This window comes from Ambystoma mexicanum, chromosome 4p, assembly GCF_040938575.1.
Source record: "Ambystoma mexicanum isolate Mex_15411 chromosome 4p, UKY_AmexF1_1, whole genome shotgun sequence".
In the NCBI taxonomy this organism is placed as follows: Eukaryota; Metazoa; Chordata; class Amphibia; order Caudata; family Ambystomatidae; genus Ambystoma; species Ambystoma mexicanum.
The window spans coordinates 472,554,373-472,581,597 of NC_090927.1; the positions used below are offsets into that span (position 1 = coordinate 472,554,373).

Below are 27,225 nucleotides of genomic sequence, written 5' to 3' on the forward strand. Positions count from 1 at the left end.
CGGGGCCGGGGACGGACGTCGAGGAGCGCGAGCCCTCCTTCTGGGGGTTAATGACTTCCGTAACGGACGTCGAGTTATCACCCTCCTCGTCACTTTCTGTAACAGCGGCGGCGGGTGAGGAAACTGACTTCGACATAGCGTAGTCCGCCCACCTCTTAACTTTCCGTTCTTTAAGAGTTCTTGTTTTCAAGAGCTTACAGGCCACGCAGCTGTCCTCCTTATGATTGAGGGGCAAGCAACGATTACAGAGCTTGTGTTTATCCTTCCAAGAGTATTTGCCCCTACAGCGTGGGAAAAACTTAAAAAGGTGTCCTCTCCATAGCTGAGGCAATAATAACTGGTGATAACAACCCCAAGGGAAAGATAGGGGAGAAAGAAAGACATTCTCAAAGAGAAGATAAAAGTTCAAACCCCCACACTCCCTACTGTATGTTGGCCGTCGAGGCCAGGCCACGTGTTCGGCAGCGCCGAAGGATCCCCTCCGTCTCTTCCCCTCCGTCGAAAACTTGTTCGGCGGAGAAACAGCTTCACAGCTAACGTCGAGTGGAGGGATCTTTAAGAATATATTAAGTATAATTAAGGACCGAGGTCCGTAGTAAGTATTTTGCAATGTCTCTCTAGGAGCTCCGCGTAAGGCGACCAGAAGCTGGGCGGAAAAAAACAATCAGAGGGTCCTCGACGCGTGAGGGATTGTGGGTACGACGCACGTCACTATAGGGATAGTGTTACAGACACGCCTTGTCGACGTCCCCTTTTCGACTACGAAAAACAAAATGCAATACTCCGCAGTGACCACTGGATGTCGGACCTATGCACAGCATGTGATTCTAAGCAGATTAACAAACATCAGAAATATATATATATATATATATCAGTATCAAAAAGGTCCAACATTAAAATCCATCCATCTTCTTACAGATGAGCACGCTACTGTTGCAATGAAAACCCTAATGAATTGCTGAAGGGATGGTTTAAATTGGGCATATTAGACTGTGAAGACATTTTATTCCTAGAGAACAACCATCCAGTCACCCCCATCCTCTATCTAGTCCCCAAGGTGCACAAGGATCTGCTTAGACCTCCCCCCCCGGTCGTCAAATAGTTTACTCTATGGGATTACTATTGGAAAATAGCACTATATTTCTAGACACATTCTTGAAGCCCTTTGTGAAGAGCCTGAATTCCTATATCAGAGATACATCCGATCTCCTAAAGGTGGACAACAAAGTGGGAACATTGTTACATGATGGCCTCACTTGATGTTGCATCTCTCTATACCAGTAGAGTATATACATCTTAATTTTTGGCATGTAAATTTTACTTGGACACCAGGTCAATATCTTACAAACAGATAAATTAAATGTTATTATGTATGCTTGAGTTTTGTCCATCGCCCAGTTCCTTAGCATGGCCTGAACCTCCAGCAGCAGCTGAGGGATGTGGTTTTCCTGACAGGCCACCGGTGGAATTTCGGGACACTTCTGTTGGAAATCCAGGGTGTGTCCATGGGCGAGAGCGTCCAGCACCCACCTGTCGGTGGAGATGGTCTTCCACACGCTGACGAAGTTTGCCAGCCGGCCTCCCACTGGGGTGCACTGGTGGGGGACCAACGTCACGGCCGGATCATTCCTGCTTCAACTTCGATGGACCGCCTTAAGGATCCTGGCGACAATGACGTTGTCGTCCTCCGAAAGCCTTGAACGGCCCCTGTTGTTCTCTTGGAACTCCTGCTGTAACCCTTGGCAGAACTGGGAGACTTGCCTCCAGAGGATCAAAAGGACAGTTGTTGCTGCTCTAACGTGCCCACGGCACGTGGCGTCTCTGCCTGCCTTGATGGCCTGTAGAGACTTATCTACAGCCTTCCCTAAAAGATTGTCCCCGACAAAGGGCATGTACAAAACCCTCGTCTGGACGTCCTGTCAAAAGTTGGTGGCTTTAAGCCAGCCACGACGATGAAGAAGGCAAACTCTGTTGCTCATCTGGTAGAACACCGCGTGGGCGATGTCAGTGGTCACAGTGATGGCGTGGTCCGACGTCATCTCGCCTTCTTGCAGAATTTCCAATGCCTCCGACCGTCGGGGAGGAAGTCCAGGATGGGAGCAATCTTGAACCATAGCTCCCGGCCGTAGCGCACGATAGCGAGGGCGTTGGCGGCCTTGATGGTTGTCGGCGCAGAGTAGATCACACATCGTCCCATGGCATCTAACTACTTCCCCTCGCTGTCTGGAGGGGTGGACGCTGCCGAGGAAGAAGCATCCGACGATGACTTCTTGGCCGCTGCCAAGACCACCGAGTCTGGTGACGGTTGGGCCCGCAAGCACTTGGGCGTAGAGTCTGGCACCCTGTACTTCTTCTCAAGGCGATCCATCTTCGCCAGGGCCGTAGAAGGGTTCTTCATGAGAGACAGGCCCTCGTCCCAAATGTCATCCAAGAGTGGAACCGCAGGATGGTCTCTCTTCGCCTCATGGCGCTGGTACAAGAAGCCTTCCTTCTCCTCTGGAGAGAGCTGGAAGAGCGCCAAAGCTCGGGAGATCATCGTGTGAAATTAGCCTCTCTCGTCCATCGGGGAGGAGGCGACGTGAGGTCCCCCATCCCACTGTCGTCGCCATGTCAGTATCCGTCTCATCCCTCGGGGTGGGGGCGGGGGGGGTTGTCGAGGGGTAGCAAGGAGGCATTGGGAGCCTCTTCTTGGCTGGTGGTTCCCCCGTCACCACGGGGCGGCAGCCACCGGTGCCGCGGGAGGGGCCGCCAGAGCAACAGGCATCCTCATCTATATCTCAGAGACCAGAGTATGTAGCATAGAGAGAATGTCCACGGCAAGGTCTCTTGGAGGCAGCTGAGGCAGAGGTGGAATACAAAGCTGGGGTGCAGGCAGAGGGCCCAGGCCCTCGTTGGCCTGCAGCTCTGTCGCCTTCCTGAACAGTGTCATCGTCGCCGCCTTTGTCGGCAACCTTGTCATAGGGCCCGATCCCAACGTTCTCCTCCTCTTGGATGGGCTGAAGGTAGTCAATCTCCTCTGAGGAGATATCTGTGCCCTGAAGGACCTCTACGTGCCCCCCCCTTCTTCGCGTCCAGAGGGGACAGTCTCAGTGAGATGACCAGCATCTTCTTCTCCGGGGTCTTCTCTATGGCCTGGAAAGAAGACTCCCTCCTGGCAGGGATGGACACTCTTGCCTTCGGGGGTGCGCCCTGCGGGTCTGCCTCCACGGCCTTCAAAAGGGACGCCACCACCACCTTGATGGAAGGCGGAGCCTTCGTCAGGTGTACTTGGGCCTTCACGGTCAGGACCAGTCCCTTGTAGTGCTTGGCCTTGGTCGTCCCGGATGCCTTGTCCTGCTTGGCCTTCTCCTTATGGGGAGGGTCAGAGGCTCAAACCCCCTTGGCCTTCTCCGGCAGGTTAGTCTTGGACCTCTCCTTCGACGTCTCCAGGGCCACCTTGAGTTTGCCCGAATAGTCAGACTTCCTCTTGGATGACGATCCTAAGCGCTGACTGAAGTCGCTGGAGACATCTGCGCGCCCTGGCAGCCGAGGAGCCCGCTGCACCTGTGCTCCCGGTGGCAGTGGACTTGTGGTGCTTAGCCTTTCGTAGGGCCCCTGCGGGAGGGGTGCCCTCAAAGGACTTGGAAGCCCACTCAGCATTCCCGGATCCGGGATAGGCATGCTCCTGGGACCCAACCAGAGCAGAGGCCTTGGCCTGTAGCCATTCCTTCAGCCATCTACACTGATCCTTCATCGTGCGGGTCGAGAGCTCACGGCAAAATGCACAATATTCCTCCTTGTCCATCGGGTACAGGCAGTAAAGGCATTGGGAATGTTTACCGTCCATATAAACATTCTGCAGACCGCAGTCGGTGCAAAGCTTGAAAAGAGGGGGATTCCTTCTTCTCGTCTAACATGATCCACACGGTGCAGGCCTTGAAGAATTTTCTGGAAGCCTCCACAAAGAAACTTGATGAAATTCACCCTTGAGGAGCACTGAAAAGTCAGAAAAACAGGTCCCAATTAATTGGAAGGTTGATCGATGGAGCACAGGTGTTCGATTGACCGAAAAAATAGAGTAAAACTCTTCCAAAAAGTGAAAACACAGAAAGAAAAGCTTGAGAGCTAAGCACAAGGACTCCCAACACTTGAACGTGCAGTGAAGATGGCTGCCAGATGAGGGGCTTAGGTACAAAGCAGTCATTGGTTGGGGGCAGTATGAACCAGAGCTCAGCGATTGGTTGTTACGAGAAAGACAGTTTAGAAATGACACAAACTGATTTTTTTCTTTTACCAAGGATTCCCAGCCTGACGATGGGGAATATTCATGAGCATGTGAATCCATGCCAGACCCCATGCTGGAGAATGCTATTTAATCATCATAGCAGTAAGAGTAAAGACAGACACTCGTCCAAACAATATAAGAGATCGTGAGACATAGGGTAAACATCTGTACATCTAGAGCACTTTGAGTAGATGTGGATATTTATCCTCTATTGCTATGACTGAACCATTTGATAATAGTGAGTCTTATGGCTCTTTCAAGGTCTAATCAACCTGTCTCTTTCACATTGATTTTGCACAGATGGCTAATCTGCCCTATTGCTTCATTTGCACCACAGGACTGGGCTGCTTTGTATGCTCGCTTAATCTTACCTGTGTTTGATTGTATTTTTAGATAAGAGATAAGCATTAAGTATTAATTGTATGTACTGCACTAGCACTTTGCTCGGTTTATTTTTATTTTAATAATTGAAAATGAGGAGCACTGTGCGAATGAAATCACGTACTATAATAAAATACCAAAATATTTTGTAAACCATTGATGAATGATACCTTTATGTATTCATTCATATATGAGAGAAAGTAATCTGTTTACCATGCCAAGATGGCAGGTAGATTTTACTTGAAGCTTCAACACACAAGACTATCACGTGATTTTTTAAAGTGGAGCTCACTGCTATAATACAAACTCGGAGCAGTTTGTTTTGTAACCAACATCCTGAGGAAGTCCGAAGGATGGAACGTGTGGCTATTTTAAACCCATTCAAACAGGTATTTTTTAATTGTTAAGCCCAAGTAATTAATGAGCTTTTACCATGGTTTTTGAAGGCAATGGCTAACTAAATATTTTGAGAGGGACTTTCCCTCACCCTTGGCACCTACTGCAATCTTAGCAGACAAGAGCGCTCCAGAAAGCAAAGCGACGTGTGTGAACATACATATATATATATATAGTTTTTTTTTATAACACGCTTAATACAGAGGTTGGTTTCTGAGCGCGGGATCAAGATTCGAACCCGTGTTGCGCTGCGTTGTCTTGCTTCCAAGATGACCGTTATCAATCATTACTTGGCGTAATCATATTTCTGACGCTTGTATCTGCTTAGATTCACATGCTTTGCATAGGCCGACATCTAGTGATAGGTGCAGAGTATTGCATGACTTGTTTTCCAAGTTCAAAAAGTGACAGCGACTGGGCGGGTCTGTAATACTATCCCTAGTGTGACCTGTACTGTACCCATGGTCCTTCACACGTCGAGATCCCTAAGATTGTTTTTTTTCTGACATGAGGGAGCATGAAGTGTATGCATGAGTACAGGAAAGAATGGTGCAGGATGTCTATGTACCTTAAACTCCAAGAGGGGATGAAGGGTGGGCGCATGTGAATCTAAGCAGAAACAGGCATCAGATATACAATTGCGGTAAGTAATGTATGCCATCCGAGGCTCGTGGATCTGCTTAGAATCACATGCTTTGCATACCCTAGCGAGCAGTACACGGAGAAGGTGGCAGGTTGTTTGAAGGTACACGCAAGAAAAAAAAAAGATGAATTGAACTCCAAGTAACTGCTTTGCAATTAGCATCCAAGGGTACATTTGCAATGAAAGCCAGAGTAGCCCCTGTGCCTCGAGTTGAGTGTGCTGTGGGTGTGAAAGGTAAAGTTCTCATGGACAGAGAATAACAAATTTGGAAGCATTTTAAAATCCATTTTGAAATCACTGACTTCGAGACATGATCCCCTTCTCTACCTGTGGCTATGGAACAAAGACGTGATATGTTTTGTCTAGGTAGTACATTACTGCTGACCTAACATCTAGTGTATAAAGGCTTTTATCTGCTGAATTAGTTGGGTTATGGAAAAAGGCTGGAAGTTCTATGGACTGGTTGACAAGGAACTTTGAGATAAATTTAGGGGAAAAGCGTGTATGTATTCTCAGAACCAGTGCTCCAGATAAGATTTGGACGTGGGAGTCTTTTACTCCCTATTTTTTAAAGTTGGTAGTAAAATTAAGTTTATGGGAGTAAAAATGTAAGTTGAATTCCTAATGACAGTATTTTATAAGCGAGTAACAATATGTTTTACTAGAAAACAGAAATGTTCCATACATAATCGTTTCTTTGCACATAGTTATTCATGCACTTTAAAAGATGCATGTTTACTTCTTCCGATCAGGCAGTTATAATTGTAGTTTCTTCCTGTGATATTACCTGCACTACTGGACCAAACATATCCATCGAGCTTTGTGAGTGAAAGCAAAGGGCACACCGTTCCACATGTCCGTTTCCTATTTTTTGTTGGGAGTATTTTTACTCCCTATTTTTATTTTTTGGGAATATATGCCTATTTTTAGGGAGTAAAAGTGGCCGATACACTGCTCATCTGTAGGGCTGCTCAGAACCACTGTCTATGAAGAACAACAAATGGATCTTGAACAGAGTGCTTGCAGTTCACTGACCCTTCTAAAAGGACTTTTGGCTACAAGAAACAGTCTTATAAGCGAGATTCTTAATGCTGGTTTTATGCATTAACTCAAAAGGTTAAATATTTGGTCCCCTCTGAAATGTCGTACCACAAGTCCCACATTCAAATCCCAGAAGGGAGTTGGTTTAGAAATTGGGGGGTGTACTCTTTTAACCCCTTCCATACAAGCTTTAACCACTGGTACTTTCCACCATGATACTTTACTTTGAGTGGTGGTATATGTTGAGAGAGCTGCTAAAATATACCATAAAGAAATTGAAGACTAATCCTGGGTCTAAATGTACAGTAGATGGTGTACTATATGTGAAGGTGAGCAGTCAATGGGGTTGATGCTGAGCATTCTTCACCAAATGACAGCATTTCCACTTGTTGAAATAGCTGTGCCTTGTGTTGACCTTAAGTGCCTCCTTTAAGATGTCCATATATCTTTGAGGTACATTTATATGTCCGAATTCTAAGACTTTAGGGGCCAAGCTGCCAAGTTCAGCATTTGAGGACATGGGTGATGCGCCTTTCCGGAGGGCACAGAAGTTTGACTGGTGAGCAGAGACATTTTGAGCAGGTGTGAAATCCATGTGTATCGCACCACTTTGGTGCCATCAGTATAAAAGTTACTTGTTCCTGGTGCATCTTGTGAATTATTTTGTTCAGAAGTGGCGTTCGTGGAAAAGCGTACGCAATCTCCCAAACCAATTCATCCACAGAAAGTTCCTCTTTGACTGTGTCTGGGAATACCTGGATGTGTCGTAGTTTAGGCATTGTGCGTTCTCTTGTGTTGCAAAGGGATCTATATCTGGCTGTCCCCATTGTGTGAAGACATTGTGTAAAATATCTGCATGTATTTGCCAATTGTGCGCTACAGGCAGCTGTAAACTTCTGCTCAATTTATCTGCCAGAGAGATGTGTTCCCCTGGAATGTGTTGAGACACGAGAAATATGTTGTGGCAGAGACACCAGTTGCAAATTCTCTGGGCTTACTTGGACAGAGTTGGAGAGTGTGTCCTTCCCGGTTTGTTTATATAAACATGGCAGTAGTGCAGTCTTTGAGGATTAGAACTGTCTTTCCTGCTAGCTGATGTTGAAAATCTCAAAGTGCGTTGAAGACTGCTAGCAACTCTAGTAGGTTGAAGTGGTTTTTTGGCATTGCCTGTGTCCACATGCTGTGAGCCAGTTTGTTGGAGATACTGTGCTCCTCCAACTTGAGAGTTAGGCGTCTGTTGCAAGAGTGGCTTGTACTGCAAGGTTACAAAATAGATTTTCCATTCAACATCTTTTCTTTTGCCCACCACTGTAGTGTCTGTACTAGCGATTGCGAAATGAACACTAGATCGCCCCACTGACTGCTTGCTTGAGACCATTGTTTCGCCAGCCACTCTTGCACTGGACACACACGCAGACGTGCGTGTGGGACAAGGTAGATGCATGATGACATCATTCCGCACAGTTATCTGACGACCGCCACATAATGAGGAATTTGAAAAAGCATGTTTTTTACTCTTTCATTGGATGGGAAAACTAAGAAGTGTATTTGTATTAATGCACCCAGAAACTGTTTTACTTGACTGGTTATGAGACCAGATTTTTTCTCGTTGATTGAGAACCCCAATTTGAATAAAATATAGATTATAGCCAGAGTGTGCTGTTGACACATCGGTGGTGCGTATACAGTTATGAACCAGTCATCTAGATAAGTGTACACTTGGATGGATTGCCTGCGTAAGTGCACCACCAGCACGGCCAGTACTTTGGTGAACACCCTTGGTGCTGATGATATGGCGAAGTGGAACACTTTGGACTCGGAGTGTGTGTTTCCTATTTTGAAATCTCGACAAAACAAAGGTACTGGTATGTTTGGGGGTTAGCCAGTGTGAAGTGTAAATGAATTAGAAATATTGCATATGGTCTAAACCCACATAACCTTAATGGTTATCAATTTGCATGCAAAAATACATATTAGAACACTCCTAGAGAATAAACAGATATTTGCAGAGATTGATGTAAAAAAGAAAAGAAATATTTAATATCATGAAAAATTAAGTACATATAGAAAAACCAACGGTCAATCATTCTGGAGGCAATCTCCAACTGGACACAGCACGAGTAGCAGGGGTTGTTTCACCTTGTTTGGGAGACATGCTCAACAAGGTCGCCAGGACAAACGGTTTCTCCTGGTTTTCTCGCTTGAAGTAATCTGCACTTTATACGGCAGCCTCAGAAGCAGACACTTCGCGGCTCTCTGCACGCTCTATTTTGCTTCCACCCACGCCTAAGGAACGTCGTTATCATCCTACCCAGGCAAGTCCTCTTGCAATTTTGGGACATTCTACTATCATGTCCATCAGTACAGGGCACATGTCAGACATCAGTTAACAGCAACATGCGCCCCCCCCCCGCCCCTTCCTTTTTTTCAGTTCAGGGGTTTGCCTTTTGGCCTTCATCAAATACGACAACGTTGTAGATGTTTCTAGCAATCTAGTAATCAAGTTTGCTCCTTTCTGTAGGTAATTTTCCGAAGCAGTAGCGCGCTTTGGAACAGTGTCGTAATACCAAGCGGGTACTTCACCCGGCAACAATTCGAAGTAGACACAGACGTCTCCAGTGATCGAACACTTGTCGACATCCACTTCTTCATTTCTTCTCTTCTTTCCTGAGAAGATACTACTCAGGTAATTTTGTTGCACTGATGAGCTCTTTTCCAGCATATTGGATCGGCTCTTCACATTTTACCAATTGTATTTTAATCATTGCTTTCAATCCTCAGGTCCTGTGGGCCCCGTCCAGTAGTGACGATCGAGGACCAACTAGCATTGAACAGCAGACCCTCCCGGTCACCTACCTCATTTACAAGCAACCTCTACTTAGTCCACTATGGCCTAGTTCATTCCCACCCATCCTAGGTAAGCGATTCCTTACCAGTTCAGCCTGTCCCACCACACCGTCTTGGACCTTGGTATGCAGACCGGCGGGTACCTTCCGGGGAGTCCTGCACTGCTTTTCCAAAGGGGACCCAATGCCACAATCTGCTCCCCCTTCCCCTAATTCGGGGGAGTTCCATCGGAACTTTTTCCGAGACCTCCCTCTTTTAAAGGGGCTGTGCACGCATGTGGCTATGAGATACATCCCAGACTCGTCTAGGATCGATGTCTGTCTTTCTTGATTAGTTTCTACTTTTGCATGCATTATAAATTCTATAGCGATGCACTTCCTGGTGACTCATTGATCCTTATTTTGTTCCTTCTGAATTGAGTGTTTTTTTCTTGTTTTCTGTCTCCCCTTTTTTCCACCCATACAGGGTCCTGCTAATTATTGCCCTGATGAAGGCGGAGTAGATTTTGTTCGACTGACAAAACATTTCTTCACCAATTTTTGTTCCGCCGAAACGCTTTCTTCTATCAGAGGGGAAAACAAGGTCCTTCACAGCGTCACTTGCGGACCACCTCCCCCTGTAGCGTTGGCAGACCCTATCCCGTCACATAACATCTTCAATTTCGGGAATTGATACTAATTACCAATGAATATCATTCTCAAATTTCTTAATATGTTCTATTACATTGAATAGATGTTTAATTGTACTTGTTACTTTGTACTTCTGTGCTTTTCTGTGATTCAACCAGATTTCCAGTGATACATAACTGGTTTTTTGTCAATATTGTATTTGCTTTTCATTTATGTTTTTTTTTTTGATTTACCAATTTCAATTTTCTTAGATTGCTTCTAAGCTCTCATACCCAATTGATAAATGGGAAATGAATGTTCGTTTTCTTGATTACACATGTCTTTCCATGTTGGTTTTTACTATATGTACTTAATTTTTCATGATATTAAATATTTTTCTTTTTTACATCAATCTCTGCAAATATCTGTTTATTCTCTAGGAGTGTTCTAATATGTATTTTTGCATGCAAATTGATAACCATTAAGGTTATGTGGGTTTAGACCATGTGCAATATTTCTAATTCATTTACACTTCACACTGGCTAACCCCCAAACATACCAGTACCTTTGTTTTGTCGAGATTATAAACCTTGCCCCCCACTGGTACGTTACCCCCCCGGGTCAGACCACTGTGGCTACAGTGTAGCCCTAATTCTGTATATATGTTTAATGACAACTCCTATTTTGAAATGCAAGTTTTTTCTGAGTGTTGGAAACATTGAAATATGAAAGTATGCATCTTTCATATGCAACGTTGCCATGTAATCTCCCTCTTTGAGGAGAGGTATTGATTGCATCCTGTTGCATTGTCATTCCAAACTTTTAGGTTTGACATATGTTTTGGCTGGATGCAGGCCTAATAGGTGCAAGGAAGGCATGGCATCAAACCGTAAAACAGACACGAGTGATCACAGTTCAAGTGTGTTTATTGAACTTCAATTGGGTTTGAAAACGCCCATCTAATACGAAATCTAAAAATGGGGGCAAGCTAAAACCATCAAAAAATAATAACGCAGTCCTAGTTGAGTGTCGAAATAAAAGGGCCTATACTAATAAACATATTGCCAATCCTTAGTTCTAAGTACAAACAGTGAGGAAAACAATGTTAGGCAAAAGAAAAAAAAGTGTCCAAGAAATTATGTGTCAGGATATTCAAGCCATTGGCTTCCCTTGCCCACGTTTTCAGCACGGGACAAGGCAGCACACTCAAGCTTAGGACAATCTTTGGCTTCTCTAGCACGAGAATGCAGTTCAAAACCTTATCAGGGGCTTCTGTGCCAAAGTCTCTCTGCCGTTCAAAGTCTCTTACTTCAGAGGGACTGATGCAACAAACAGCAAAGTTCCTTTCTCCTTAGGATTTCACTTGCACAATTTCTCGAGCGATTTACTGTTCACCCAGGATACCCCTCTGCTGGGCTCAGACCAAACGTATCTACTTCTCCAAACTTGCTCTACTTCATCAACTTTGAAAACTTTCGACTCTGCGTGGGATTTTTCCAGACCCGTCACAGGAACACTTCGATTCACAATTACTCGTTCTCTTCTTGATATAACCTTGTTGTCACTTTCACCTTTGTCACTTGTCAACTGGATATCTTACAGTAACCTTCGATTCAGCACCCACACAGTGCCGGACCACTCGATCAAGGTATTGTATCTTGCTTTTAAAGTTCAATCACTCATCAGCAGTTCAACTTTACTTGCGACTCTTATCACAAGCGTTTTAACAATGTTCGTTCCAGTGCTCACCATACAAAGTTGCTGCTTGCAACCTTGGCTTCAACACAGACCTCTCTTGTATCGGTCTCCCCAAATCACTGGCTTTGTTGATTTCACTGACGCTGCTTTGTTCTTGGAGCTAATGATGGTACCACGGCGGCTGGTGCTTCTTCCCATCTTGATTATTAACACAGAGGATTTTTCAGCTTAGTTTCCTGTTCTTATGCTTTCTATTCGAGGTTTCTAGAAAGTAACTGTTCCTTGTCGAAAAGGTCAAGGGAACTTCCCTCCTTGCGATCCCCTTCTGTTTTGCCATTTTTCTTCTCTCGTTCAGCAGCCGTCTCAAAACTGTATCCTCGTGTACTTTGCCTCGCTCAAAGTGTGCTCTCGTGCTCCGCCTTTCATCCGTGTGGGGAAGCTTAAGGAAGTCAGGTGTATGTGCTGGTCAGTAATTGCCTGATCTCGCCTGACCATTGTATTGGGACACGTCAGGTATACTGCTTGGGTATTAGTCTGTTTTCGCTCATAGCGGGCTGCCGGTGTGAAAGTGTTTTGTGTTGTAAAAGGGCAGGGCGGGAGGTAGAGTTCCCAAACATCCCACCTGGTAGGATGGGGCAAAGGTGCCATAGGCAAGGGGACACTGCGACTCACCATCCGGCGTCCCACTCCCAGAAGACCCCTCACCCAGGTGATACTCTCACACTGGTCCACCCCCAGGAAATGGATCCAAAAGCGATGGCCGTGTCCTGGACACCTGGTTGACAGATACCTAGGGACTAGTGGCCAAGACACCACATAGGGAGCAGAGTTAAGTCTTTCTTTGGAACTATGAAGTAGACAGAATAGATACCCTTGTTTACCTTGTGAGACGGGAGCAGCGGTAGTACCGACTCAATTTCTGCTCGTAGAATCTGCTGTTCTTGCGACTTCTTCCTGTGTCTTGGTGGAAGATGTTGGGGTTTTTGTAAGAACTCGATGCAGTAACCCTTTGAGACAGTCGACAGCACCCACTGGTCTGACGTAATCCTCTCCCATTAATGGGTGAATAGGGAAATGCAATCCCCCTACGTGGGAAGACATGGGAGGGAACCTGAATGGGTGCGTCATTGATTCAGGGCTGCTCAGCCTCTACCAGCTGCAGCTCTACCCGTACCTCTTCTCCTTTTGTAGACCCTACTTGGATTGATAAGGGAATGATTGCGTTTGGGAGGAATATTATTGAGTGGAAGGTTACAGACTATAACCTGCCTATGATGTACATGGGTATCCCTATCGAAAGGAGCATTGAGTGTTAAAGATGCCGCATTAAATGTAGCATTTATTAAAGATTTGCCCTAGTGTCTTAAGCGTGTCATGCTCTTCCTTTGAATTTTTAAGAGCATCATCCACTGCTTTAACAAATAAGATTTGGGGTTCAATGGGCATATATAGCTGAGTTGCTTGTGTCTCTAGTTTGCCGCCTGTCTGCCGTAACCATGAGCGATATATTAAAATGGTACCCCTCCGCAATGATTCGATCAGTGGTGTCTGCTGCCTCCAAGTTCTTTTGGATCATGCGTATGGCAACTTGTTTGGTCTCAAGTAGTCTTTTTAATTTGTGATCACAAGGGTTCAGAAACAGTGTCAAGCTGGTCATTAACACTGCCCCATAGCGGCCTATCATAGCTGGCTAATAAGGTGCTATTGTTAGTGGTGCGTGTTAGGGAGAATTCTCTGTATAGGCTAATTTCCCAAACCTAGTGAGTCCCCCAGCAGGTTGGCTGGATTTTTGGGGTTTATTTTTTCTCCTGCTAAGAGCGAGACTCTTTCTCCCACTCTTAGGCATGATTTGAGAATGCCCTTTGACTTTGAAATGTGTTTTATGGGCTATGGGGTCTTTTACTCCATAGGGTTTTACACAGCACCCTCAGTGCAGTAACACAGGGGTGTCATAGTGACCCCCAAACATAGACCGACTACTGTCTCCCAGGGCATGTAAAGTCACCATTGACTTTACAAGTCTTAAATTGTGAACAGAACCAGTACAAACCATCATATTTTCGAAGTACTGGTAGGGGTAATTAGATTGCCCCTGGGTCTGTTTTTTGAGGGGGCACTGTGCAGACCCCCTTCGTCGAGTTTCTGGCTGGTGGCAGTGGTTACCACGCAAAATATTCCACCGGAATATTTCCTATGGGTTTTTCCCCTTCATTTTAAAATGCACCACTTTTTTGGTGCAATGTTAAAGATACCGTCTGGTTATTTAATATTAATTCCCCGGTTGGGTCTTTTTGCCAGGACTCGGTTTTAAAAATGGCGTTTGTGTTCGCCTCTAACTCCAACCCAAGTCGAGCCCTTTGTTCCACTTTTGGCGGGATTCTGCCCAGAAGCCTCCAAAAGTGGTGCCACTCTGTCTGGGTCTACAGGATGTGTGTGGGGGGGGGGATAGGCACCCTGAATTGAGTTGCCTCCGCAACTCAAGTCGCACTCTTGTGTGATTGGCCCAGTGGTGAGCCGCCCGGCTCACCACTTAGCATGTTTTGAGTGACAGCTAGGACTGATGAATGGGGGTTTTCTGCATAAAAGCATGGCTTTGGGGACTGGAACTTCAGAAGTCGCCACAGGACCTAAAGAATCCGAAGAGGGAGAAGCTGAGCCGACCTGCAACGACACCACCGGTGGAGCCCTGCTGAACCGACTCACCACTTCCCAATGACAGAGAAGATCTTCATCCTGGAGAGTCTTCTTCCTTTGAACTAGTGGGGTTAACCAGTTCGCCCTCTTTTCGCCTTCCTGGATCGTCTCGTGGTCGAATCGCCCGTGCCAAGCACCCCGGCGGCTGGATAGCCACGCTTCACCACTACTGCAAATAAAAGGGTAGTACCTTTTAACCGGGAAACTCCAGGGCTGGTTTCTTCCCTGGCAGTGCAACGACCTCCAGCTTTCCTCCACTTCGAGGTCTTCTCTTCCCCTGGACGAAGCACCGACATGCACCCGCTGCCAGGAATAACTGCCCCCGCTGAAGCTTTCTCACCATTTCAGGTACTGTGTCCCGCCTGGTCTCCCTTGCAACAGACTGTTCAAAGTGTCCCCTAAATCCTTGACTCTCTATCCTGGGGTGACCTGGGACCTGTTAACTAACTTTTCTGAACTGATCCAACTCCTTTTGAACTATCTGCAAAGACTTTTAAAGTGTACTTCAACTGTGTGATCTTGGGCACATTCCGCCTTGCTCTCTCCAAGAGTGGGCCAGGCCTATGAACTTTCTTGCTCTACAGTAGACTCTGCCTTTCTCGACTTGCTGTGGTTCTTTTAAAAGTGTTGGTATTGTGTGCTTTCCTAATTCTGCCTTTTCCCTCCCTTTTTAAATAATTATTGGAGTGCCATCTTGATTAAGCCCTCACCTCTGTATTTGATAAGTGGTGTTCTTTTCCTAAAACTTGTCGAATAATTAATCAGGGAGGTGTATAATTTCTAATTACTGTTTGAACTTGCTTGACATATTAGTGCCAGTGTATTTTTACAAGTGTGTTTTTAAATAAATAATTATACACTTTTATGCCAAAGCTCTGGTCAGTGTTTGCCTGTGCTACTGTATTTTTGTACCTAATGTGTATACTCTATATACTGCCTAACTCTTCTTGAGAGAAGTCTGACTGCTCAGCCACAGCTACTAGGTAAATCTGGGTGGTACAGACTGCTACCAATTGGGTTTACTGCCAACACCTGTAGTCTTAAGCTTTTTGCAGTGGTCCCTAAGGGAACTGCACAGGTTTCTGCCGAACAGTGCGTATCCAATAGGCTGCTGAAGTTGATACTTTTTTGCCAAGAGCATATTATATTTTGATCTCTTTTTCGGGTGGTGCCTCAGCAGACACTAGAGGAGTGCCTGAGTGCCTGCCCTTTTTTTGTGGTTGTGACCACTATGGAGTTCGGGTTTCAACTATCTCCTGATGTAGAGGGGATCAGTAGGCGCAGGTTTAAAAGTCTTCTCGATACAGGGATTAATTGCCCTATTTAGGGAAGGGGTAACTAAAGAAGGCCGAATCCATTTAGTAACCGATTACAGCAGAGGAATAAACTGCCCAACAAGACTTTTCTTTTTCCACTAAGAGGTCACCAACAAATTTGGTGTCTTGGTAGTACCTTTTGATTCTGGATCTTAAAATGATTCTCTGCTGTAATAAGCAGATTATATTGAATCTGGTCATGTACCGGGGAATTAGCAATAGGTTGATCCTGATCTACCATATATGGTAGCACATAAATGCCAGGATCATCATCTTCATATTGGTCTTGTGTATATTGATCATGAAACTGCTCTTGATCATCCTTAATGTAAACATCATCACCCTGATCCTCACCTTGATCACCTACATCATCTATGTGTACACCAGCATGTTGAACTTGACCATCACAAGTTAAAGAAATGAGTGTGTGCTAGACATGTGATTGTAACTTTTGGAATTTAACAGGGGGTTGCCTGTCCTAAATCAAAACACTTTTGTTTCAAAGGTTTCTTCTCAAGAAAATGTACAAACCTTGAAATGTTATCCATAGTTCTCTCAAATGTTTCTTTTGTCCAATACCCTGTACTAAGAGCATCTAAATCAAAAGCTATAGAATCACCATCAGCTTGTTAAGTGAGAAGCGACTGTAAAGTCTCGGACAAGAGGTGAGGCCGATGTGTACTGTGTGTGTGTCAACGTACTTTGTAAGGGCATGGAAACTTGTTTTTAAACTGGTTTGTTCTTTGACGTACCATCAGAGTGCGTAGAAGACTTTTGTTACGACACATGTCAAGCGAGCGTATGATTTTTTTTTATGCACGGTAGTATCACTCGACATCTGTTTAAGTTGGTCTTGAGGCAAATGTGAAGGCGATAGCCTAGAAACAAAGGACATTTCGACCCAGAATCAGCAGAGATGCATTTTCTCTGTACCGCATGCCCATGTTTCGACTCCTTGGTCGACAAATGGATAGGGGTTGTGTCTTTAGTGTGGGGGTGTTTATGTGTGCCTTTGTTGACAAGTGTGGCTCCATCACAGAAACGCCAGTCTGCATACCGTAGGCGGGGACTACCGCATGGGATTCTGGGGAACCCATAGTGTCTTCTTCATCACTTTGTTGACCGTGGCTGCCTTTGCTCTTCGTCAGACTTCTCGGCGCCCCTAGGGTTATCAACTGAGGCCTCGGCCTGCATGGTGTAGGCTGCCCCAACGTTTCGTACGTCTATCCTTTAATGTTTTGAGTTTAAACAACTTACAGAAAGGACAGCGTTTTTCAGAGTGGTCTCTCAGAAGGCAGTGGTTGCACACACAATGCGTCTCCTTCCACAGATATTTCTTATTACAAGATGTACAGAATTTAAAAAGGAGTATTCTCTGCGAGGTTTAAAAAAGGAAGCATGACATACAAGGTTTAGGAGAAAGGAATGAAAAGGCATACTAAAAAAATGTTACAAAATATGAGATCCCCCCATAACAGGCCAAAGCCTGGTGTAGGCTGAAGCCAGCAAGTCGTCGAGATGAGAAGACGGCTGCCGGAAAGCTTCAGAAATGGTTGATGCTCGTTGATGGCTGCTGAAAAGATGATTATCGAACTATTGCGACAAAGAACGAAGTTAACTTTAACATACTAATAATTGCATTAGCCAAGAAACTCTGTATAGAACGACTGACCACGATGGTGGAAACAAACAATCTGAGGGACCTGGACGCGTGAAGGACCATGGGTACAGTAGACCTCACACTAGGGATAGTATTACAAACCCGCTCATTCAACGTCCCTTTTCAAACTTCGTGGTAGGATTGTGATAGACGGTACACTGGCCTTGACAGATCTACTCAAGTTGAGCCATGCTCCATTGGCGGAGTTGGTTGTTCCTATAACTTTACAGGAAATTTAGGGGATCATATTGCAGCTGTCTCTGGAAAAACCCCTGGGTCCTGATGGTTTCACCTCAGAAGTCTTTTAAACATTCCTTGCACTTGGGCCTAGATTATTGCAGGTATTTCAACATGTTCATAAAAAGGGGATTGTTTTAGTTCCCCAAAGGAGGGAAGGACCCTAAAGCACTTGGCTCTTACCGTCCATTGTCAATGCTAAACACGGACATGAAAAAAAAATAGAAACCCCATTGCTTACAAAAGATGATCTTATACACCCGAATCAGGCTGGGTTCATGCCTGGAAGGAATACGTTCCGTAACTTGAGACACCTTCACCATGTCTTAGCACAGATAGTTGATATCCAGACATTGCACAGTTATATCATTTGATGATGAAAAAGCATTTGATTCTGTGCGGTTGGTATGGATGGGGCGGTATTGTCATAATTTAATCCGGCCCATCAACTATACAGTGGATCAAATTGTTGTATACCTCCATTACTACCAGGGTCAAGACATGGGGATTGATCTCTACTAACTGGAGGGGGAAGAGGGCTAAACCAGGTTGCTCCCTGCCACCCCCCCCCAAACAGTTTTCTTTGGCACTGGAGTCTGATGCGTGTCGGGCTATGAAAGAGGCTGGCATACTGTTAGATGGTGTAAAACACATACTATTCTATGCTGACGAAATGTTGATATATTTAGCTGACCAGGAAACAAATGTGCCCATTTGATGGAAATTATGGCCAATTTTTGTGAATTTTCACGTGTTTGGATTGTATTTTCTCATTCATTTTGCTTGTGCATGTACCCGTCTCTGAGCTGTCTTGATTTCAGATCCCATGGGTGATGGAAACAAGTACCTTGGGATATAGATAAGGTGGGATTTCCAGGACACACCATGTGAATACCTTGAAAGCCCTTACTCGCCTGGAAAGGTCAGACATTTTTTGGAGGAAGCTGCCCCTATCACTTTTGGGCAGGGTAGCATTGACTAAGAGTATAGCTCTTCCAAGACTGCTGTATTTCTTTCTCTAATGTACTGTATGGTATCCCTTGCAAAGTATTCAAGAAATTGATTTCCCTTAATAGGGAGATCCTTTAGGGGGAGCGACGCAGAAGGGTAGCTTTATACACGCTTCATGAGCATTGTCAACTGGGTGGTCTCCAGTTGCCAGATCTTGAAACCTATTACTTGGTGGCCCAGTTATGATTTGTTAGCCAATACCAAGGGCTGTCGGAATCGACCCAAGGAATCGAGAGTTTTGGCCAGATTGGCAAGTCCCTACCATTTGAAAGAAGTATTGTGGTTAAGTGGGGGAGATGCGAGTTGGCCCTATATGATAGTGCTTGGTAGGCGCATGTCGGACCGAAGGAAGAAAAAGACTGGCTCTATGAACCCATTCTCGCCCAACAGTCCCTTGAGTATGTCTTCAAATTATGTGAGTAATCCACACAGGGGGATACTAGAGGACTGGGAGTCGGAAGACTTGGTGGTTTAGGGAGCTGTGTTTGGAGAAGCAGGCTTGCTGCCATACCTGGTCCAACATAAGGGTCCTTTCCCATTTTATGCCGGAATGACTGGCAATGTTTGTAGATGGTGACCTTCCTTACCCGATGAGCCCCCAGGTGGCCCTTTCTTAGAGTGTTTGTATGGCTTGGAAGAGGGCGGTTGCCCGGTCTCTATGTTATAGAAGATACTGCTGGGGAATAGAAAGAAGAGATCTGAAAGCTACAAATGGTTGGGAAGGTGACATGGGGTTGACATTTGAGGAGGGGCAATGGCAAAATATTTGTTCATATGCAAAGGGGGTGTCCTGCAATGCCTGTTTACAGTTGATACAATACAACATACTACAGAGAACATATTCAACACCTGTGAGAATACATAAAATGGATCCGCTGAGTTCATCTGACTGCCCGAGATCCGGGGGAACAAGACGCTTCATTCCTACATATGGTGCGGCTTTTCACACAGTTCAGACAATTTTGGAATGCATTAGTCCAGGGGTCTTCAAACTGTGGGGCGCGAGTCCCCAGCCTGAAATAAAAAACAAAAATGGAGGAAATGGGTAGGGGAGGCTCACAGGGTTGGACTGGAGCACAAAGCTGTCTTGGGCACCAATGAAAAACTGACCCGCAGTTGCAAATGGCAATTCATTCCTTTAGTGACATACTGTGTGAATAGTGCACAAGGGGGTGTTTTTTGTTGAAATGTAAGCAAATTGTGATATTTACCGACTATTCATTCAGCAACAATGGTCAAAACTACTAGCTGCATGGTAACATCAAACGGGCCCATTTTGACCCAAAAAACTGGCCCACACTAACATTTTGCATTTTTGGTTCGGCATTGCCCTATAGGTCAGTCTGAGCCGGATGGCTCACCCATAATGGGTGAGGGGGCATCGACCCATTATACCCCCTCATCCATTATGGAGGAGCCGAGGAGCCAGCCCAGTGAAACAGTGAGTGTATGTGTGTTTGTTCTGGTCAGTTGAGCTGATTAATTCACGGGGGGCAAATCCCACGAACTCCCCTTGATTGGATCAGGCTCCCTCCCTACGCTTGGTCGCTATGGCATATCTGGTGGAAATATTTATGCCCCTCCACTTAAAGAATTCACCAGCCACCACTGGCCCAGGGACTGTGCTGGTAGCAGGGTGGGGGAGCCCAGGGACTGTGGTGGGAGCAGGATGGGCGGCAGCCATTGGATAGTGGTGGGAGCAGGGTGGGGGAGAGACCAGTGTCTGTGGTGGGGTGGGGAAGAGTCCAGGGACTGGGTATGAGTGGGATGAAGGAGCAGAGACTGTGATGGGAGCAGGTGGGGGAGCCCAAGGACTAAACTGGGAGTAGGGTGCGGTGATGACGCGCTATAGTTTATAGCCATTTGGACTTAGTGTCCATTTGGCATTTTTTGGGGGGGGACCAGCCTGCCCACATTTTGCTAGGGGGGGGGGGCTTTGCCTAAAATGTTGGAAGACCACTGCATTAGTGGTTAAAATACAGCACATGTGGGCGAGCATGAATGCGGTGACCCCACTGACATGCCTCCAGGGACAATTTCCTAGACGAAAGACAGTTAAGACAGTAAATAAAATTGTAGACTTGGGTTTGATACTGGCCCAAAGACTCATAGCCATGTCATGGTATAGTATAGTCAAACGGGCCCTAACATTCAAGATTGGTGAAGGGACTTAGTGAAATGGGCAAGAGTCAAATTGTCAACGCTGGTCAGGAATGATGTATGCGATTTTGATGGATGGGCTGTTCTAGCCCTCCAATGTGAGACCCCCATGTGGAAGGGCCCTCCACGTTACTTACTGTTAAAGCTGATGTGGCGGATTTAACACTACTGATTAATGTGCAATTGGACTGTAAAGGATGAATAGTAGATATAGTGCCTAGTTGCAGGAGGGTGGGTGGTATAGTTTGAGTTGCATTGGGTGAGAGGTTTGGTACTTTACTTCTCAATTTTGTCTGTTATTGTGCCATCCCCGCCCACCGTTATTTTTCTTCATCCCCGAGCGCTCCTCACTCCAACCCTCCCCTCATTTTCTGACTTGGACAGAGTGGACATGCCCTTTGATGTGTTTTGTGAGACTGTGCCGTTTTTTTTATTTTTATGTAATAAAGAAAATAATAAAAAAAACATGATGCCATTGGTAAACCACTCCATAGACTTTTGTTTTAGAGCCGTGCCCTATAGCCATTAATAATCTATAAATACATAATCAGATTTAAAACAGCCTTTGCTCCAAAAGTACAGGTATATACATACATTGTTTCTTCCCGCAAATACAGCATGGTTGGAACATACGTTAAAAAGCAAAACGATGCATACCCCTTTCACTCCTTTAAGATCTCCTTTCAGCAAGCTGTCCAGTGGAAACGTGATAATGTTGTTCATATTCTGAATCTGCAAGATTTACAAAAAGATAAAACAAATGTGGCATGCAAAACGTTTTCCATGTTTGTCAACAAATTAAAACAGTTACAATAAGGACGGCAAGGAAAAACAAGCATTGGCAATGCCAATAGTTTTGGCGTTTACTGCTGTTCTTTGCATTGTGCATTTATAGGCACCAGGGTGCAGGGGGTGGAATGCAAAGTTTTAAAGGACGATGCGATAAACGGTGTGCAGGAGTTCAATAAAATGAGACGGGAAATAAGAGCAAGGGAGGAAGCTATTGCTAGATGGTGAGCATGAGGAAATAGGAGCAAGAAAGAGTAAGAAATAAAGTGAGAGTGTGAGCAGTAGAGAGAGGGGGGGTAAGGTAGGTGGGTGGGGGGGGACTAGAGGGTAGAGGTTGGGTGGGCCTAGAGAGGTGTGCGTGGCTGGGGTAGAGGGGGTAGGATGGTTGGCAGTAGAGAGAGGGGGTGGGATGGTTGGCGGTAGAGAGTGGGGGTAGGGTGGGTGGATGGTGGTAAAGAGGAGGTGGGGTAGAGTGTGTGAGGGTAGAGTGGCTTGGTGTGGGTAGAGAGAGTGGTGGTAGGTTGGGGTAGAGATTTGGTAGTATGGATGGGGGTAGAGTGGCCTATTGTAATCGGCACTCACCAGATGCAGCGCAAGACGTACTCGGAGCACAGTCCCTTCCTTACCATGACCTAAATGAAGATAAATAGGTTGGTCGATGTGACATAGGTAAACGCGCCACCTCTCCGCAAGCACCCGTACTTCCGAAATGTACACTCTCCTCCAGGTATTAAATATAGCCCGCCTAACTGCCAAATTTACAGATGTTCATAGTTCTTTCACTCTTGGAGGCAGGACAAATCCAACGGGAAACAGACAGCCGTCTCCCTTCTCGTGTAATTAAAATGGCTATTCCAAGCCATTTCATGCAAATGAACACCGATGTAGCAAGGGTCATGGCCAGCTTTGTACAGAGCCTTACAGCAGCCAACAAGATTGGAAGTTCAGGGCACCCCCGTCCTTCTAACAAGCTTCACCCAGACCAGGCAGCCCCGACCGGCACAGGGGAAAAAAGCCAGGCAGCACTCAGAGCTGACAGTTGTAACCAGGCAAGCCCACTTGTCTGAAAGCCATGTTGTTGTAACCCTGCCAGGCAATACCACTCCCCATTCAAGGCTTAACCCCGTCCCTGCTTCTTCGCCACCGGTGTCCAGACCAGCTAGCCCTCCGTCTTGTCAGCCGCAGTGAAGACGGGCATTCCAATAATATAGCTGAGGGGGTTCATGCACTTGTCACGCAAGAGCTACTCACACAGAGACATAAGTGTGTTCGGCGGCGTCTGCTGAAGGCTCTCAGGAAAACCCCTTCTCCAGTACGCCAATCTCCCTGAGAAAGTGAAAGACTAAGGCATTGCGGGCCATTCGTGCCTTCCATACCATTACCAATGTTTTCGTTACATTAAACTTGGTAGCATTTCAACTGTGAAAGGCTGCGCACATTCGTAAACGCGTACCTCTACTACTTTCTTGCTGCACTAAATCAAGGGCAGTGGGCACGTAACAAATGTGTGCTTTGCTCCCTCAATTGGACAATCCTCTAGTGGAGCTGGCTTACTTTCAGCTCATTTTGCCGCTTACGAAACAGCATTAAAACCCCCTTAACTTTGAACCAGTAACATTGCGAAAAATCGGACTCCGTTTCGCAAAATCCTAATTTCTTTGGGGGTGATGCGAATCATGCCCAGCCAGGTGCCAAAGTGCAACCGGGATGACAGAAGGCACGCAGGGACACTCTGCAAGGGGGCATGCGCCCCCCCCCCCACCCCGCGATGTAGGACATTGTCAGGGAGAATTCTCATTCTATGGCTAATTTCCCTTACCTAAAGAGTCCCCCAGCACCTTTGCTGGATTTGAAGGGTTGGTTTCTTTTTACCTGCCAAGAGTGAGTCTCTTTTTCCCACTCTTAAGCATTTTTGCTATGTGTGTTCTAGGCTATTTTTGTGTTTAATGCCCATGGGATCTTTCTCAACCCCATAGGAACTATCTTTATTCACATGTGTTACACAGCACCCCCAGTGCAGTGACACAGGGGTGTCATAGTGACCCCCAAACATAGACTCCATACCGTGGGACTGACTACTGTCTCCCAGGGCATGTAAAGTCCCCATTGACTTTACTACTTTACTAGTCAAATCCTATGAACTAAACCAGTACAACCCATCTTAACATGGAGGTACTGGAAGGGGTTAATAGTTTTTCCCACTATTTTCTTTTTCGAGAGTGTACCCTACAGTACCTCTCTCAAAAGTTTCTGGCTGGTGGCAGTGGTTACTACCATAAATATTCGACCGCAAATATTTCTCTATGGGATTTTCCCATTGTTCGAGGCTTCCACTTTTTCTGACAGCCTCTAACATACCGCCGGTGCATTTTAATATTAACTTTCTGTCATGATGCCTACCTCCAAGGAGCCAGGTCCGACCCAGCAACCCCAGAGGCGGGCATCATTTCCCCCAGGGGAGTGCCAGCGGGCCCAAACTGGGGCCCTTTGGATGCAGTCCTGGCGCCTTAGGCGCCAGGCTCATGTTGGACCCCTGTCCTGGCGCCTTAGGCGCCAGGCTCATAAAGCTAGACATGTGTTCAAGTGTTTTAATGTGCACTTACCTGATGCAAACCATGCTGCTACATCCAGGCCCTCTTGAGGCCTGAATGGAACTACTTTACCTCTGGGACTACTTTCCACCCGGGTGTGGTCGGGGAAGGATACATACCTGATCGGTGGAAGGATACACACTTGGAACTCCTTCCAAAGCTATTTAAACTACACCCGATCAGCAACTCACGCTTCGCGTTGTTCTGCTCCTCGCAGCTGGACGCTCACCGTGTCAGCTCCTGCATCTGGACCTCAGCCACGCCTGTCAGTATCCTGGGTCACCTGCAAAGGGAGACAAAAGACCTTACCTGCTAAATCAGCACCACGGAGACATCACACCGACGATCCTGAAAAGGAAGACATCATTTTTAAAAGCATTTCGCTACGATCGCTGCAGCGCTGCATTTCTCTCACCTATCCTGGACGCCTCCATCTTCAGCAGCGATCATCCGGATCCACAGCCACTTCCAAGAGCCTAGAGAGAAAAAGACAAGAACAAGGTGAGAGAAGGAAAGGAATAGGAAAAGCTCAGTTTCCTTCTAAGACTTACCTGTTGGGTCATTCCCATTTCATTTTGGGTCTTGCCGCTTCCAGGCATTTTCCGGACCCCGGCCCCTATGGGGAAAAAAGACAAAGACATTGAATGAGCGAATGCAAAGACATTACCCGAGCGCTCATCCAGAACTTACCTGTCATTTACTGGAACTGCACGTTTCACTTCGGGTCGGCGCCATATCTCCGGCATTCCGAACCCCGGCCCCTAAGGGGGAAAAAGACATAAGCATTAGCGCTTGCTGCAACACGACAATGAACATTATTTTTAAGCTTGGACTTTTGAACTTGCAGCAGAACTTTTACAGCGCCTTACCTGAATAGTCAAGCCTACCTGAACTCCCATCAATCCTCAATCCAGTGAAGTAACTGGGTTTCAACGGGCCCCTGCATCAGGAGCAGGATGGAGAGCTCATCCTTCCTGACCCTAAGGTGAGACTTCACGGGGAATCGTGGAAGGGTATCGTGGAGGGTTGGAAAAGAGTGGGAGGCTTGAGCATAACTCAGTCAGTAGGTAATACTCCCTTTTCACGCACAGGGGAATATTCCTGCGAGCCAGAGAAGCCAGAGTAGAGGGGCCCTTCCTGTCCATCTTCAGAGTCCTGCGCTTCACCATTGAAGAAGCATCAGCACTCAAAGCCAGACCTGCGCCTCCGTGGGAATCAGGTGAGCGTTATACTTTGCTCCGGTAGGTTTTATTTGCCAGAACTTTATTACTTCTTTCTCGTGTCTTTCTCTACAATCCTAACCCAGGTCGGGGATCCTTTTTTTGTCCGTTTGGCAGGCTTCTGCCCAGAAGCCCTCCTTCCGACGCCACTGAGTCTGGGGTGGGTCCATTGTGTGGGAGGGGGGGGGGGAGTAGGACCCTTGGACAGGGTTGCCTCCGCAACCCATGTCGCACTCTATCCAGATAGGCTGGAGGGTCTCTCGCCAAGATGACCACTCCACTGTCAGTGACAGCTAGGCTGTATGAATGGGGATCTTTTTGCATAAAAGCAGGGTCCTGAGGACTGGAAGAGCAAGACATCGCCACTAGAACTAAGAAGCCGAAGAGGAGAGAAGCCAAAGATATCTGCAACGACTGAACCACCGGTGAAGCCCTGCTGCAACGTCTCACCACTTTTCTTCACACGACGAGAGAAGATCTTCACCTGAAAGAGCCTTCTTCCCTTGAGCTGGTGGGGCCAACCAGTTTGCCAATCGCCTTCACGGACCTGCCTTGTTCAAATCTCCCGTACCCTGTACTCGGAGGCCGGATAGCCAGGCACCAGTCCACCCAGAGCGCGACTTAAAGGAGCGTACCTTTTATTCGTCGAGCAGCACCGCGGCTGGTTTCATCCGTGGGTAGTGCAGTAACTCGAACCTTCTTCCACGACAAGAACATCTCTTCCTCTGCTAGATGAACCGAACTGCAGGAACTACCAGGAACAACCGCCACCGCAGGAGCCACTTCTTCATTTAAGGTACATTGTTCCGCCAGGCTGCCCTTTTTTCGCGGTAGTGCTAAAGGTGTTTTAAATCCTTTACCTACCTGTTGGGTTGGCTGCCCCCTCTCTCTTAACACCGTCTTTTCAACTTTTGCAACCACCATTTCAAATATTGTTAACCAAAGACTTGACTGCAGCTACAAGAACATTTTTGCTCCTGGGCCCTTGCCCTGTACCACTAATTCTTCACAGGCCTACTGACTCTGGTCACATCTGTTAGATCTGCCTTCTCAAGATTGATTCTCAATTCGAACTGTGTGGTGCACCCCTTTCTTATAACTACTGTTTCTTCCCACTGCTTAATCATTGTGAAATGCCATTTTGCTCAGTTTTCATTCTAAGTATTGCTTATCTTGATGCACTGTCTTGCTGAACTGGATCCCAACTGATGGGAAGTGTTGCTAGGGTGTATAAGAATCTATTTCTGAATAACTTGTGCTATCCCTCCCTTGTGAGGAATTGTTAAGAGGATCCCTTGTGTGTAGTTTTCACTGGGCCTTTTTGCTCAGTTTTCACTCTGGTTGACTTGGTCTACAATTCATATAGGGAGTGTGTATATTTTTCCTTGACTTAATTTAACTTGCTTGATACTTGTGATACATGTGTTTGATTAGAATTGTATAAAATAAATATATATATACTTTTTAACTACAAAGCTTTGGTCAATGTTTCCTTGTTCCATAGTCTAGTGGGCCTAATGTGTAAACCCTGAATACTGCTCATGTCCCTCTTGAGATAAGTCTGAACGTTCAGCCACAGCTAACAACTAAATCTTTGTGGTACAGACCAATACCAAAGGGGATTTATTGGTCTCACCTGTAGCCCTAATCTGGTGTATTGATCCCTAAG

The 27,225-nt window shown here is 46.1% G+C and overlaps 1 protein-coding gene across 3 annotated transcripts in view; it reads right to left on the bottom strand.

Annotated features, from left to right (window-relative positions):
• The window catches only part of ASAP2 (ArfGAP with SH3 domain, ankyrin repeat and PH domain 2), a 2,176,645-nt gene that overhangs the window by 1,766,056 nt on the left and 383,364 nt on the right, over positions 1-27,225 (bottom strand). For all 3 annotated transcript variants that reach the window (XM_069606005.1, XM_069606004.1, XM_069606003.1), the window contains exon 4: positions 21,614-21,688. In XM_069606005.1, coding sequence (XP_069462106.1) covers positions 21,614-21,688 — 75 coding nt within the window. The remainder of the gene's footprint in view (positions 1-21,613; positions 21,689-27,225) is intronic.